The sequence below is a fragment of the Paroedura picta genome, chromosome 2 (genome assembly GCF_049243985.1).
Source record: "Paroedura picta isolate Pp20150507F chromosome 2, Ppicta_v3.0, whole genome shotgun sequence".
NCBI lineage: Eukaryota > Metazoa > Chordata > Lepidosauria > Squamata > Gekkonidae > Paroedura > Paroedura picta.
In genome coordinates this window covers 20,277,558-20,293,857 of record NC_135370.1, presented here as the reverse complement: position 1 = coordinate 20,293,857, position 16,300 = coordinate 20,277,558, and the positions used below count along the sequence as shown (strand labels likewise).

The window sequence follows — 16,300 nt, the reverse complement described above, 5'->3', positions numbered from 1 at the left end:
GATGGGGCTTTGGCGGCAGCTGCCCCCCTGACCCAGAGATCTCACCATGGGACGGAAGGCCTGCAGTTGGGGCCGCCAGTGGGAGTGTGAGCCAAAGCCTGAGTTTCCTTTCTTGCTCTGTTTTTAAAACCGCAGCAATGCCAAGGAGGTGTGGAAAGCCCTGGTTTCCGATCCCTATTCCAACACCAGGCTCCTGAGGCCGCTGCTGAAATGCCTGCAGGGCGAAGACCCCCGCTCGGAAAACTCTGGGAGGCGCAACAGCAAGTCCCTCCTGCCTCTGGCGGTACAAAGCCCCACCAGGACTGCTCTGGGTCCCTTTGGGCCGCCAGCTCCGGGTTGGGAAGAGCCTGGCCATCCAGGGCCGGGGAGGCTGGGCAGGAAATGTTTTGGAGGTGGGAGGAGGGATCTCAGAGGGGGGGACAGAATTCCCACACCACAGGAAAAGCTGTGTCTAAAACAGGACAGTTTGAGAAGCCGTAAGCCCACTTGCTTGCCGTCTTTTTCTTCATTGCCTTTTCCTTGCGGTGACATGCAAAACGGTCGTTTCTGCCAGGCCGCTTCCATCAGTTGAGCAGAAAAGCGCTTTGCAGTATTTTACGAGTAACAGGGGGCTTATAAGTCATGATTCTAGTGTAAAAATGCATTCATCATACCATCTCCCTGGTTGTTATGATTGTTGTTGCTTGTGATTCTTGTTCAGCTAAGTTATCTGTAATCTTTGCTGCCTTTAAAGGTGCTGTTGGACTCAACTTTTGTTGTGCTACTTCAGACTGACACGGCTACGCACTTGAATGAATATGAATCCATAAGTATTAAAGAGTCCATTTCGTTTTGTACAAGACATTTTGACACTTAGGGGCTTTTTGCACGCCTTCAAAATAGCACAATGGTTGCCAATTGAAAACGCTACTGATTTGCTGTTTTGCACAACGTCGTCGACAATCTGCCACACACCTGAAACCAATCTGCAAAAAGCGCTTCCTTGTAACGCTTTCAGGGAAATCCCCAAAAGTGGATTCACCCTCCGGAAAGCGATACACTCCTGCAACCAATCTGCAACACTAGCGAAAAAGACCTGTGCGTTAACATTGTTGCGGTTTCTACAAAGTCCCTCCCCCTGGCTCTCTTCTCTGATCTTCCGGCGAAGCGATCGCCATTTTTTTTTCTCTGAGCGAGCGGGGATAAACGCACCAGCGAGCCTCTTTCTGTTTAGAGGCTTCCCTGGCTTCAGTCCCTCCCCTTTAGTCACTAAGCACAAACCACAGAAAAGCCCGTTTGCTGATGTATTTTCCCTTTATTTTTTACACATTCATTCAGCCGAAAATCGGGCCCGTGAGAGGGGGGGGGGATTTTTTTTTTCACTCGGAGGGAGCGTGGCAACGATCAAACGATCAAACGACAGCTCAAACACACTAGGCAGCTGGATGGGTCTCTCCGTTGCAACGAATCTACACAGATTCGTTGCAATGGGTCTGTTTTTTTTTTTTAAAAACCTTTCTTAAAGGGAAAGGGGCTGTTTGGGAGCATGCTAACGGCTGCCCATTGGCTGCTTGACGGCCAGGGGCGGGACGAGCTTGGCAATAGCGCTTCCTTTCTAGCGATTTCTGCCGAGACCGGAAGCCTGTGGGAAACGCTACAAAACGCAACTGGATTCCACTACAAAGGCAGGTATGCATAACGACGAATTCCACTATTTTAAATGGCGATTTTTCATTCAGTGACCAATTTGCTACAAAGATCCCGGTGCGTAAAGCCCCTTACTGTTATCTGTAAGTCAATGAACTCTTAAAGATTCTCAAAATTCTAAGAGGACGTTGTTCTCTTAACTGGAAAAAAGAGGCAAGCATCCATCCAGAAAAATAATTGATGCTGCAAAATCGATAAAGGCTTCCCAAGTGAAGGTGACATCAGCAGCCAAGGAGAATTGTTACCCGTAAGCCTTTGTTCCTGGAAATTGTAAAAAGAAATTTGCTTCGACCATAGCTGCTGAAAGCTTTTTGGCAGAAACCATTGTTTTGGGTGTCGCTACAGCCAAAACCAAATTCAGAAAAAGAGAGCAAGTTTGTTGATTGCATCTAAAATTGTCCTGTTTTAGACGCAGGTTTTCCCCTCCTGAGTCTTCTGCCTTGTAGTTGTGGTGGAGGGATGGTGCCTAATGCCAGACCTGCAGAGTAGCCCTTGTCTCCGGGGGAACTGGTCTCTGTGGTCTGGAACTCAGCCCCTGGTCTCTGCGCAGGGTCCGCAGGAGGGGCTGCCTGGCAGGTTCTCTGGTTCTTGGTTGCCTCTATTGAATCCATTCCTCCTTCTCCTCCCCCCAGGCCACCAATGCCTTGCGCTGGATCCTGACCCTGCCCAACGCGGCTGAAGTTGTCCGGGAAAAATTCCCACACCTGCTGATAGCGCTAGTGACTCAAATCAGTTACTCCCTGGGATCGAGCAGGAAAGGATCCAGGAGGTCCAATTATTCTGAGGCCTCAGAACCATCCGGAGTAGTGAGGTAAGAAGCCAAGATCGGAGATGGGCCCGGTTCTGCTCTCCCATGAGACAGGGACGGATCTCACCTGTCCTTCAGCTACAAGCTACTCGCTTCCCCCCACAATGGCAGCTTACGTCTTTTCCCCTCCTCCATTTTATCCTCACAACAACCCTATGAGGTAGGCTAGGTGGAGAGCATGCGATGGGCCCATGGACATCCACTGAGATTTCACAACATGGGATTCAGACTTTGTCCTCCTGGATCCTGTCTGCGCCGGAGGAGTGAAGTAGCACGTGTATTTTAGGAATGTCCTGGTCTTTTCCAAACACTCTGCCCGTGTCCTCATTGGCTCCTGCTCCTTTGAGCACACTTGCTCCCAATTGCTTTGGGAAGAAAACTATTAGTCAGTTAGACTGTTAGGACCATCTCTCTCCTCTCTTCTTCACAAAGCTGCTTCTTTTCTCAATAAGCTATTTATTCTTCCAGCAGCCAGGGCATCTATAAACTCTGCCAACAGAAAGGATGACCACAAAAGGTCTGCAGAGGAAGGCAATGGCCACCCACCTCTGCCTTCCATTGGTCTTGGAAGCCCCTTCCGGGGGTCCCCATCAGTCACTTGCCCTTGGAGGGCTCTGAGGTGTGTCTGTGCCCTCCACAGTGGCCATACCCCTGATTTGGCCAGGCCAGGCAAGGCTAGGCTAGCAGCAAAACCCAAGCAATAGACATGCAAAGTGTGGCTCTCCAGATGGCCATAGACAAAATGGCCAGATGGACTTGGACTACAGTTCCCATGAGCGCCTGCCAGCAGGGGCCACCCCTGTCCTTAGAGGCGGTCCGGCTGGGCAAAACGGCTTCTGGGGACACCTTCTCCTTTGCTCCGTTCAGCTCTGGCGTCCAGGCCCTGAAGAACCTCATCGCATGCATGGGCTTCTGCAGGGTGTACAACATACTGACGATACAAGGCACCTGGGACAAACTGCAGCAGCCGGGTACTTTCTTCGAAGGGGTTTTTGACCTCGTCAGGTAAGAAGAGGCAGGCCAAGAGGGACGGGCCGGCCGGCCAGAAGGAGCCAGCTGCCTCACTAGAGAGCCTTTGGCGGTGGACCAGAGAATCGGTGGGATTGGGGGCAGGGGGGACCTGAGTGGAGGAGAGGGCGAGGGAGTCCTCCCTCCCTAGCAGCCCTTTTCTCTAGGGGGACAGATCTCCGTCCCCTGGAGAGGAGCTGTGGAACGGGGGAGCCCCAGCTCCTATCTGGAGTCTGGCATCCCCGTTGTCCATGAGATGCTGCTTCCTAAAAGACAGCACTTTCGGTGGGGCTCACTCTGCAGCCTCCTGAGACAGATTGGGGGATGCCGCATGCGCTGCAGCCGCCACAGGGGTAGCAGGGCCCAGTCGTTCCTGACTTTGAACCTTCGGAGTCGCTGACCCTTTGGGGATTTGGTGTTTTCCCCACACAGGGAGCTGTTCAAGTTCAACAAAGCGCACATGGTGATGACCTTCAAACTGGCCAACGCATATTTGTACCATCACGAGCTGAAGGAGAGGACAGTTGGAATGGCTTTTTTCACCGAGGTGAGCCCTGGATGACCGCGACACATGCAGACACTTGTGCTGGGTCAATCCGTGGATCGTGGCCTACTGGACTCTTGACCTCCTTGAACCCGTTCCCAGCCAGGCAGGACCACAAGGAGCTCTCCCTGGGGGCACCAAGACTCTGTCCCATTCCCGGCTCTCTTGCTGTTTCTCATCCGGGGTGTGTGGCGTAGCCAGCTGACCTGGGGGCTGTCTGGCAGCCAGGCCAGGGGCGTGGGCAGGTGGTTGGCCCTTTCCTGGCTCTGCATCCTGACCCCTCGTTTTCCTGGGAGGAACTGCCCCCCAACCCCTTGGAGGCCTCCCCTCCAGAGACTGGCCAGGGCATTGGCTTGTCTCCGGAGATCGGATGGGATCGGGCTTGCTGGAGCTCCCTTCCCGGCGGTGGGGAGGGTGAGGGTTGTCGGGAGGATTGCCCAGAGATCCCTGGAGACCGGGGGGCAGAGGCTGGGGGGGTGCTGCTGGGGGGAGAGTGTCCTGCCACCCCCGTCGACCTTCCAGAGCTGCCCATTTCACCAGGGGAATGGGTCTCTGTGGCCTGGAGGGAAAGCAGGAGATCTCCCGCCCCCCCCCCCAGGAGGTGGAGGACTTCGGGGGTCGCTGAGGTCATTCCAAGGTCTGGGGCAAGGACCACGACGGTTTCCACGTGAGGAGGCCTACCTTGTCTGAGCCTCCCCTTGGATTTCCTTGGGAGGCTGAGAGTCGACTCTCGACTCTCCGCATCTGAGCTTTTCTCCCCTCCTTTCCCAGGCTGGAATTCAAGAGTCCCACGGAGGCAGCCTCCCATCATGCTCTGCTCCCTTCCCCTTTCCCCCAAAATGTGTTTTTTACAACATGGAACAAAAACCAAAAGGGGGGGACCCGGAAGTGGAACCCTAAAAACCCAACGGGCGACAGTTAGGACCTTCAAGGGTGTAAGGACTTTCATATTACTTTTATTGTGCACAATTTGTTTTACAAAGCCAAGGAACTAAAAACATCTATGCAGCGCAAAGGCTCTTGCAAAACAGTGTGCTGTGCATTCTATGAAACACTGGAACGACCAAGGCACTCTAGGGGCCGATGTGCTCTAAGGGCCGAAGCGCTAGGAGGGCCGATCTGCTCGAAGGGCTGGAGTGCCTCGGACGGGGGGGGGGGGGGCCTGGAAAGACCCCTCCTCTCCAGGCAGCACAGTTCTGTTCCCCCAGCTTTGATGGGCAGACTCCATGGCCTTGTCCCCCAAAGCACCCCCCATCCCCAGCCGTTTCCTCCCCCGTGGCAGGCAGCTGGAAGCCCTGTGGGCTGTTTCCTGGGCCTTCTCTCCCCTCGCCATTGTCGTCCCCCAAGCACTGCAGACACCCAGTGCAACATCTGTCGTGAGCTTTCTAAGTGACCTCGCAATCCCGTGCATTTGACCATTGGGAGGATTGTTTTAATGAGCCGTGCTTTCCTGTTGTGACCTGTGGTCAAGTGCCCCGAGCCAGTATCGTGGAGGGGCCGTGATCTCAGTCCAAGGAGCCCACGTAATCCATAGAGAGTCCACCTCCTAAAGGGGAACGGATCTTCCTCTGTGGCCTGGGCATCAGGAGGGGGGTGGTCCTGTTTGCCCTTGCTCACGACGGGGGTTTTGTGCCTCAGCTCCTGTTCCACAGAGACATCGGACTGAGGTTTGTGAAGCAGGACATCCTGGACGTCCTCAGAGAATGGATGGCACAACCGTGTCCACAAATGCAGCTGTTCGGTATCCGAGGCCTGGGACACCTGCTGCAACACAACCTGGACGTAAGAGGATGCCCGCGGGCAGCGGTCCCATAGGATGGCCAGCTCTGGATCGAGAAGAGCCTGGAGCTCTGGGGGGTGGAGCCTGGGGAGGAACAGATTTGGGAAAGGACTTCCTTGGGAAAGACTCCTTTGCGCAGAGAGAGAGAGAGAGATGAAAAGGTGGGATTTGCTGCCAGAGGAGGTTGTGATGGCCAAGGAACAGGCAGCTTGAAAAGGGGATTAGACCAATGAACGGAGGACAAGTCTCTCACTGGCTACTAGCCACGGAGACTGAGGGGAACCTCCACATCCAGAGACAGTCCACCTCTGAATCCCAGAGCCAGGAGGCAACCTTAGAGGAAGGCCTCAGGCTCTACTCCCTGTTGCTGGTCATCCTGAAGAACTGGTTGGCCCCTGTGTGAGACCAGATGGTGTGATAGAAGATAGAGACAGAGTTCAACGAGATCTGAACACAATGGGGAAATGGGCAAATGAGAACAAGATGCAATTTAATAAAGATAAGTGTAAAGTTCTGCATCTGGGTCAGAAAAATGCAAAGCATGCCTACTGGATGGGGGATACGCTTCTAGGTAACACTGTGTGTGAACGAGACCTTAGAGTACTTGTGGATTGTAAACTAAACATGAGCAGGCAGTGTGATGCAGCGGTAAAAAAGGCAAATGCCATTTTGGGCTGTATCAACAGGGGCATCACATCAACATCACTAGATGTCATAGTCCCATTGTATACGGCACTGGTCAGACCACACCTGGAGTACTGTGTGCAGTTCTGGAGGCCTCGCTTCAAGAAGGACGTAGATAAAATTGAAAGGGTACAGAGTAGAGCGACGAGGATGATCTGGGGCCAAGGGACCAAGCCCTATGAAGATAGGTTGAGGGACTTGGGAATGTTCAGCCTGGAGAAAAGGAGGTTGAGAGGGGACATGATAGCCCTCTTTAAGTATTTGAAAGGTTGCCACTTGGAGGAGGGCAGCATGCTGTTTCTGCTGGCTGCAGAGGAGAGGACATGCAGTAATGCGTTTAAACCTCAAGTACAACGATATAGGCTAGGTATCAGGAAAAAGGTTTTCACAGTCAGAGTAGTTCAGCAGTGGAATAGGCTGCCTAAGGAGGTGGTGAGCTCCCCCTCACTGGCAGTCTTCAAGCAAAGGCTGGATACACACTTTTCTTGGGTGCTTTAGGATGCTTAGGACTGATCCTGCGTTGAGCAGGGGGTTGGACTAGATGGCCTGTATGGCCCCTTCCAACTCTTCTATGATTCTATGATAGACGATCCAGCAGGGCTCTTCCGATGCTCTCAGGAAGGCCTCGCCCTCTCTGCCCTGTTCTTGGCCCTCCAGGGGGACTGTGCTGGGCTAGATGGGCCACTGGTCTGACCCAGCAGCGCCCTTCTTAGGTTTTTAGGAAGGCCTCGGGCCCTATGCCCTGTGGTTGGCTGCCCAAGCTCTTCCCTAACAAAGTGCCCTCCCCAAAGCTCCGGGAATTTCCCAGCCTGGGACTGGACAACCTTGCCTGGAAGGAAGGAAGAATTCCCGCCAGCTGATTGAAAGGAGGTCTCTCTGAGCTCACCATCAGCTGCATCCCTCCCTTGGTCACGCGCGCTCTCTTTGGACCGCGAGGGGCAACATTCTGTCAGGAGAGAAAAGTCAGAGGCAGAATGAGTCCTGCTCTCGGTTGGCGGCACAGGCCATGTGCCTGCGCAGGGAGCCCGGAAGAAAGGCCTGAGCGTGTCTCACCCTCGGTGTGGCCACCTGGTCTCATCCCTCATTTCCTCCCTTCAGGACGAGTCTCTGGAGGCCCTCCTGACTCCTCTCACGGCTAGCGCTGTCAGCATGGACAAAAGGATAGTGAAGGAGACCATCAAAACCTTGCAGTCGGTGTTCGATAGAATCGAAATGAAAAAATACACCTCCCTTTGCGTCCAACTGATCCAAACAATGCTCCAGTATTTCCATGATGTAAGGCAGCAAGCAGGCAAGACCGTACCATTGCCACCTCCGTACCGTTGTCCTATTGTATAAAAACCAACTCTTCTTGTTCTTCGCTCTTTCCTTCGGCCCCAAATTCATCCCCAGAGATTGTCAGCAGCCTGATGCGCTGAATTGAGGGGTCCCAAGAAGGAAGGGTGCATTTGCTCCAAAGCATTAGATGGCCACTTGATTGATTTAGCCACCACCTCCCCCTCCCCTCCCATCAAGGCCCCCGGAATTTGGGATTGACTGACTGGGTTCCCATTCGTTTTAGGAGGATGACGAATTGAGAAGAATCTCCAAGGAGCTCGTTGAGACTTTAATGAATGGGGTGGCCGTGTCAGATGGCAACTGACACTCCGTCAAGGAGGTAATCTTCCGTAGCCAGGTGCCCCTGCTGATCCAGCTAGCAGATCCTGTCACCAGAGACGTGAGCAGGGGGACAGAAAGCCATTTTGGGACGGTCTGTGTGCTTGGTCTGTTTAGCCTGGAGAGAAGACGATTACCACCTTCTAGTACCAGAATCAATGGGATGAAATGAATTCAAAAGCCTGTTCCACTGAGGAACCGCTCTCACTGTCAGGAACTTCTTCCGGATGTTTGGACGGAATTTCTTTTGAATTTATTTCATCCCATTGGTTCTGGTCTGCAACCCTGGATTTCCTCAGAGGTCTCCCATCCATGGACTAACCGGTCTGCTGCAGGCGTACGATCTGATATCTTTTAAAATTTTCATGGGCTGTGTAAACTGCATGTCTGCAAAGAGGACGGTCTGTAAGGGCTACACTTTTCTCTGGCAGGTGGGAGGAGACAGATTCACCTGAACGGCGAATTCCTTGCACGAGTGCCAGAGGCAGACCTTTTGCCCTCGGAGGTCATCGTCTCCGTTTTTATACCGTTTTCAAAGAAAGTGAGTGTTCCATTTTGGTACCTTTTGTCTAGCAAGAATTCCTGGATCAAACTGCCAATAAAAAATCAGTTTCTGCAGACATTAAATATCCGCATGTCAGAGAATGCAGCATTTGCCCATCTAAGGCAGCCTTTCTCAACTTTTTTAACATTGAGAAATACCTGAAATATTCCTCAGGTTTCGAGAAACCCCAGAAGTGGCACAATGATACAGAAGATGGTTGGGTAGGATAACTGTGTATAGTTTGGTGTAGTGGTTAGGAGTGCGGAGTTCTAATCTGGCATGCCAGGTTCGATTCTGCACTCCCGAACATGCAGCCAGCTGGGTGACCTTGGGCACTGATTAATCTGTTCTGACCGAGCAGTGATACCAGTGCTCTCTCAGCCTCACCCACTTTACAGGGTGTCTGTTGACCTCTTCTTAGGGGTGCCAGCTTCCAACTGAGTCACTAAACCCACACCAAACCATGAGCTTGCACCCATTGTATTACAGAATGTAACGGGCTTTACTACTAGTATATATGTTGTTGTCGTTATTAGTTGCGAAGTCGTGTCTGATCCATCGCAATCCCATGGACAATGATCCTCCAGGCCTTCCTGTCCTCTACCATTCCTTGGAGTCCATTTAAGCTCGCACTGACTGCTTCAGTGGCTCCATCCAGCCACCTCATTCTCTGTCGTCCCCTTCTTCTTTTGCCCTCAATCGCTCCCAGCATTAGGTTCTTCTCCAGGGAGTCCTTCCTTCTCATGAGGTGGCCAAAGTATTGGAGTTTCATTTTCAGAATCTGGACTTCTAAGGAGCAGTCAGGGCTGATCTCCTCTAGGAGTGACCGGTTTGTTAGCCTTGCAGTCCAAGGGACTCGCAGGAGTCTTCTCCAGCACCAGAGTTCAAAAGCCTCAATTCTTTGACGCTTTTGCCTTCCTTATGGACCAACTTTCATAGCCACACATTGCAACTGGGAAGACCATAGCCTTGACTAGACGCACTTTTGTTGGCAGGGTGATGTCTCTGCTTTTTAGGATGCTGTCTAGATTTGCCATAGCTTTTCTCTCCAGGAGCAAGCGTCTTTTAATTTCTTTGCTGCAGTCCCCATCTTCAGTGATCTTGGAGCCCAGGAAAATAAAATCTGTCACTACCTCAATTTCTTCCCCATCTATGTGCCAGGAATTGAGAGGGCCGGATGCCATGATCTTTATTTTCTTGATGTTGAGTTTCATGCTTAAGTGTGTGTGTGTATTAAATAATACGCAAATCTCATATAGATGACATGTCTCTAGAAGCACATGAGAATATTTCCTGTGTGTGCACAGACAGAGAAATAAGTAGTATATTTCCAATGAGAGTACACCAGGTGCAAAACACTATGCAAAACCTGTGCTTATGTTTATCATCAAATGTAATAATCTTCATTTGTTGCAGTACTTTTCACCTTGGCAGCACCTTCTAGGTAAGCATTTCTTCATATGCAAAGTGGCCCTTAGGCTATTTGAATGAAAGCAAGGGTCAACTGTAGAGGGGTAAATGACCAGATTTCTCCTTGTCTCGGCAGGATGAATTTGTTTCCGCATTCCGACAGGCTGACCGGAGGAAGAATGCGATGTCAATCACCAATTCTGCAATGCAAGTCCGGTTCCAGCTTGGCACAGATGTCATTGAGGACTTGACTATTTTATATGGGGGCATTGACTGTACCACAGTGAGTGCCCCAAACACCTCTTGGAAGCTAGGAGGAAGGTACAAGCACCCTCTGCGAATCCTGTCCAAATGACCCTTTTTATTAAAGAGAGCCAGTTTGGTGTAGTGGTTAGGAGTGTGAACTTCTAATCTGGCAAGCTGGGTTTGAATCTGCGCTCCCCCACATGCAGCCAGCTGGGTGACCTTGGGCTCCCCACAGCACTGATAAAACTGTTCTTACCGAGCAGGAATATCAGGGCTCTCTCAGCCTCACCCACCCCACAGGGTGTCTGTTGTGGGGAGAGGAAAGGGAAGGCGACTGGAAGCTGCTTTGTGACTCCTTCGGGTAGAGAAAAGCGGCATATAAGAACCAACTCTTCTTCTTCTTCTTCTTCTTCTTCTTCTTCTTCTTCTTCTTCTTCTTCTAATAGGAAAGATGAGTAATCCTAGCTGTTTGCAAAATAGACTGAGGAGATGGATTTTCCATATTTTTAGTTTGTCTTCAGGCAGTAACAAGAGATTCTTATTCCTTTTGTTATGAGTAGGCAAATTACTCCTTTCTCAATCTTGTTCAAGATATATCTTCCCCAAAGTACAATGAGACAAGGGAAACCCCGCCTGCCCATTCTGACCCTGCAACTGCATGAAACAAAATATCAAAATGCTGGGAGATCCAGTGTGGCAGTTGGCCTTTAGTTTCTACATTAAAGTTTTGCCTAGCTCTGCTAGTAAATAAGTATGCTTTTTTTCTTATTCTTTCTCCCCCAGAAAGTGGGATGAGCAGATGCTGGATGAAGCCTGCCGGCTAATTCTCAAGGAGATTCAACTCTCACCTTCAGCATTAGGCGGAAAAGTGGAATACAGACGAACTCTGCTCATCAGCTTCTTTTACAGATTTTATTTGGAAGTGCTGCAAGATTTAAAGCACATGGTGTGTCTGTGTACTTGTATGTCTGTGTGCTTGCATGTCTACTAGGCTGGGGCATGAACCTAAAATATCTGGTTTGGCTCAGGATGGCCTCTAACCAAACCTTTATCCAAACAGAGCTCAAAATGCCCTGAACTGGATCCCTCTTACTCCTGACTGTAGCTTGCTACAGATGGGCGGAAATGAGGGAATCTCTTGGGAAGGGTTAAATGGCTGGGAGTCATTTTTAGCTCTTCTGTTTTGCTTCCTCCCCCTTGAACCAGGGGAGAACAAAACTGATGAACAGCTGCTGAGTGAACCCACCTGGCTGGCAACCATTTCAACCTGGCTGGCAACCACTAATAGTGGGGTGGGTGTACCTGTTAGGCTAATAGGGCCAGCAGCCATTTCATCAGTCCATTTTTGTCTCCTCTCATTTGAAATCAGGGAGAAGCCAAACCCATCAGTGAAATGGCTGTCAGCCATTTAAACCTAACAGGTCAGCTGCGGACTCATGTTGCTCCGCTGTTAGGTTTAAATGGCCCAAATAGCTGAACTAAACAGAACAAAAGTCTGGTAAATGTTCGGGACTTACCCCAAGCATTGGTTCAGGAGATCCGACCTAGGCCAAGCCCATGCCACATTTTGGCTCTTGGTTTGTGTCCATCCCTAATATCTACTTGTCTATTTTACAGATCTCACAGAGTATCCACTGAGTCCCTGCAAGCCACATGCCATGATAAACTTTCTGTGGGCAAGCCCTATCCTAACAATTTGTGTCACCTCATGGGCTTGCAATAAATATCCAGGAAGTCACTTGGAGGAAATTTTGTTCTTATAAAGTTTTCTTTCCAAATGTATGGCGTGTTGAACTAGATACCTCTACAAAATAATGTTTTACTTTTGTTTTGCTTTCATTTTTCCTGAGATTTTCCCCCTCCATTTATGAAGTGTTTGTTAAAAAAAGAATTGATACCCAATGGGAATATAAAATGAATATTATTTTTGTTTTTGCCTCTAACAATTTTTTTTTTTGCTATTTCTTATATTCCTTAATAAGAGCAGGAGGGGTAGATGTTCAGGTTGCATCGGCCCATCACCCTAGCTGAGCAATGGGGAACACCCACACACACACACAGGGGACACACAAGATATTTCTTTTTACATATGACCGGTCCTAGCTTTTCCAGGGAACTAGGGTAAAAAAAAATTCACTTTCATTATTGGCTTGGTCTGCATATCTAAGTGAGAGATGCTCACTTTTTGGACTTCTGCTATAATTAAAGGCACAAGAGCAAGCCAGGGTTGCTTTTTTCTGATCAGGCAGTATCTCTCCTGTAGAGCGGTGGTCCCTAACCACCGGGCTGCGGCCTGGTGCCGGGCCACGAAGGCCTCAGCACCGGGCCGCGGCTCCCTCTCCCCGCCCCCCCGCAGTAAGAAACTTCCCAGGCCGCAAGCAAATTGGCCACAAAAGCGGCTGATTAGGTTGCGGCCCGGAAAGCTTCATTTTGTGGGGGGGGGAGAGGGAAGCAGGTCCGCGCATGCGCGTTTGTGCCATGCGCAGCCGCAAACGCGCATGCACAGCAGTTTCGTGCAGTTGCATGCATGCAGGCATGCGTGCGTGCATGTGCGGCAGTGCTGCACATGCACGTTTGCGGCCCCGCACGGCACAGATGCACGGCTGCACCATCGCCCACCCCAACACTGCCGGTCCGCAGCCTTGGAAAGGTTGCAGGCCACTGCTGTAGAGGACACATCTGCATAGCACAAGGACTCCCAGGAGGAGAAGAGTGACCTCTCTACTAAAACACTCATGGGCCTTCCTTTTCTAGGCCTGTTACAGAAATCATGCATTTTTGTACCTACTTGTTCTGTCGAGTTGTTTCTATATCCATGTGGGAGAACTGTCCTATATTACTTCCAGCGCAAAGAAGTCACCGTGGGTTTTGGGGGATATGAAGTTTCAAGAGTCAAAGCTCCCTTCCTCAGAATTTGTCTGACCAAGGGAGTTTTGACTGTCAAAATCTCATGCCTCAGAAATCTTGTGGGTTTTTAAGGTGCTCCTGGACTCAAATCTAGCGGTTCTACTGCAGACCAGCACAGCTACCCACCTGATACATCAAATCTAGTAACTTATACTGGCCTTTGTACAACTTCGTACTAGTGAGGGTCACAGAACTATTCGACTGCATAAACAAAAACTTCTTGGAGACATGAATACTTTATGGCTTTCTGACTGGGGCGCCGGACTTGAGAAGGAAGTCGATTGCTTTTGAAAGAGCATTTTTTCTGGAAAAATCAGCAGCCAAAATATTGGACATATATTAAATGATTTCAAAATTGTCTTCCTTCCTGCAGTACCCATCCAAGTATCCTGACCTGCCCAAGGAAACCTTGAGTGCCTTGGGTGAGTTCCGAGATCATCCCCCACGGGGCGTGCAGGAATATCAGGTCAGTGGTTAACCAGGCAGTTCATCCCCAGAAAAAACTGAGGCTCCCTTTCATCATCAACGGCATTGTTAATTCTAGCATTTTCATTGGCCCCTCTTGGCTAGACATGTGACCTGTGACCCCAACCATAAAATTATGCAAGTGTTTTTTCACAGAAATTAAACCGAAACTGACGAATGGGGTGAAGATCCATTGTTTATGATTGTATATAAATTGATTTTTTCTGGGGTTTCTCAGTTCAGTTCTGCCTCTTACCCTATCATGCTGATCTCACTCTTTTCTGCTGCTCCAGACAGACAAACGCTCTATCTTGATCTACCCCACAAGACTGTTGTGTGCATGGTGCCCCCCCCCGGCCAAGCTCCTTACCCTGCTGCAACCCCTGTGAAAGGGTCGTTCAACCCACAAAGGGGTCCTGACCCCCAGGTTGAGAACCACTGGTTTAAACGGTTCTGAGCTTTTTGTGGGAAGCAGAAAGCAAGGGTTTAACCTTGAGATGGCTCATGAACCGGCATATGGTTGGGTTCATGGTTTGTGGTTGGGTTCATGGTTCAGTCACAAACTGAACAGCAAAAATGCAGTTCGTGCCCATCCCTAAATTTCTTTGCAGCAAGTGTATTCAGAAGACCCTGCTACATAATGATCCACAGTATGAACTATCTATATAGCAAGTGGGGTTTTAATGGGGATTTGTGATATTGTTACCCGCCACGAGCCGCAAGGGAGTGGCAGGCTATAAATATTATAATAATAATAATAATAATAATAATAATAATAATAATAATAATAATAATAATAATAAGTGACTTCTTCTGTGACAGGATGTCGACCCACAGCAGCCTCCTCGGGACCCCGTGGGTCGTCCCATCATGCATGAGTCTGGGATTAAGCATGCCACTGGCGAGGCTGTCTACACGGATGATATTGCTCCAATAGACGGACAGCTCTACATGGCAGTGGTAAAAAGCACACGAGCCCATGCGAAGATTATGTAAGTGATGCTGTTAAGAGGTCAAATGAGATAACTCATTTGACCAAATGGAACCACAGGTCATGTTCTATCTGTATTTGTTTGCTTCGTGGTGTGTGTGTGTGTGTGGGGGGGGGTGAACTAGAATAACAAAGGAGTGGTTGCAAATATAAAGCAGGTCAAAGTCAAACTTTATTGCACTAGGCCATAGGCCATCGCAAGATCAGATAACAATAAAATTGTTCAAAACAAACAGATCTGTCACGGTTATCACTTAACCAGAATAAAAATTACACTTAACCCATACATTCTGCTCATTAGACCACAGTATTTGCCCCAAGGCCAGCTTGAATCTTTCTTGTGGCCAAAGCAAAGGTGGCAACCCTTTATGTCACAAATGGGTCCATATCAGCAATGGTCCCCAACCCCTGGTCCGGGGACCGGTATCAGTCCGTAGATCAGTCAGTACCGGGCCGCGGCTCCTCCTTGTCCTCCTCCCTGGCTGCTGCCTCAGGGGCTGCCCTGCCACTCTGCCGCCAGCTCACCTTTGGTGTTCTCCAGCGGCCGCCATGGCTGGGGCTCCCCCTTGGTGTGGCACTGTGTAGCTGCTGCTGGCAACGCCCCCCAGCGGGCAGCAGGAAGTCAGGGGCACCGGTGGTAAAGCAAGTGGAGCAGGAGCACATGTGGCGGTGACGTCCATCAGCAAAAGACTACCCCCCCCCCCGGGCCTCAGTAAAATTGTCAAGTGTTGACCGGTCCCTGGTGATAAAAAGGTTGGGGACCATTGCATATCAGGAGGCAAATACTATAATTAATCATGAGCTGAAGAAAATGCCCCTGGAATAATTTTATTTAGAAATTTCTTCCTTGGATCTGTGTAAAGTGGACGTTCCAATAGATAGTGGGGCAGATCTTCAACTACTGGGTATAAAGTAGGCCTAAGAAGGGAGACTGAGTGCCCAGGTTTGTTCATATAGACACACTGCAATGCAGGTTGTTTGCAGTACCTTTTCGGACACCAGCCAAATACTTTTAGGAAATTGAGTGGGGCCAGGAAGGCCTTTTGCCCAGTAGTCTGATTGACTTCTGGAGACATGATTATGCTTCCTTAATTGCTCCTGACACCTCAACACAAGGATCTACATTGTGTTGCTGATGTTAAGCCGTGGCAATCATTTTGAGGCTGGCTCCACCTCCTGTGGCGGCCATTTTGTTGCGGCAACTACCATGCTGTGTCAGAATGCCGAATGCGCTAAATGTGTTGGAAATGTCACAACACTGGTGGGTCTTTTTCCCGTAGGTGGTGATCTTGATAGTTTATTAAAAAAAACTTTTGGCTAAAAGTACGTGATAAATTGCAGACCATCTTAAATTTTAAGACCCGACTGCTGAAACACGCTAGATAATTTTTCTTCCATGCTGCCACTGTTGCAAGACTTCAAACTGCATCAGGGTGGAAACATCAAAAACTGCCTAATATAGACTCATGGATTAGGAAAATTAGAGAACTTGCAGTTATGGCAAAGTTAACCCATCTGATTAATTGAAGATCACCAGAAGAATTTCAAGACTTTGGGGACTGTTATATGAC

At 49.8% G+C, this 16,300-nt stretch overlaps 2 protein-coding genes across 2 annotated transcripts in view; both read left to right on the top strand.

Moving 5' to 3' along the window:
* LOC143829077 (aldehyde oxidase-like) overlaps positions 1–8,297 on the top strand; it is a 69,618-nt gene extending 61,321 nt beyond the window's left edge. The window contains exons 34-40 of the mRNA XM_077319378.1: positions 136–283; positions 2,319–2,497; positions 3,362–3,499; positions 3,935–4,049; positions 5,685–5,828; positions 7,609–7,785; positions 8,072–8,297. Coding sequence (XP_077175493.1) covers positions 136–283; positions 2,319–2,497; positions 3,362–3,499; positions 3,935–4,049; positions 5,685–5,828; positions 7,609–7,785; positions 8,072–8,152 — 982 coding nt within the window. The 3' untranslated portion in view covers positions 8,153–8,297. The remainder of the gene's footprint in view (positions 1–135; positions 284–2,318; positions 2,498–3,361; positions 3,500–3,934; positions 4,050–5,684; positions 5,829–7,608; positions 7,786–8,071) is intronic.
* Positions 8,148–16,300, top strand: part of LOC143829079 (aldehyde oxidase 2-like) — a 43,524-nt gene continuing 35,371 nt past the window's right edge. The window contains exons 1-6 of the mRNA XM_077319379.1: positions 8,148–8,167; positions 8,598–8,707; positions 10,257–10,441; positions 11,150–11,312; positions 13,647–13,739; positions 14,561–14,730. Coding sequence (XP_077175494.1) covers positions 10,305–10,441; positions 11,150–11,312; positions 13,647–13,739; positions 14,561–14,730 — 563 coding nt within the window. The 5' untranslated portion in view covers positions 8,148–8,167; positions 8,598–8,707; positions 10,257–10,304. The remainder of the gene's footprint in view (positions 8,168–8,597; positions 8,708–10,256; positions 10,442–11,149; positions 11,313–13,646; positions 13,740–14,560; positions 14,731–16,300) is intronic.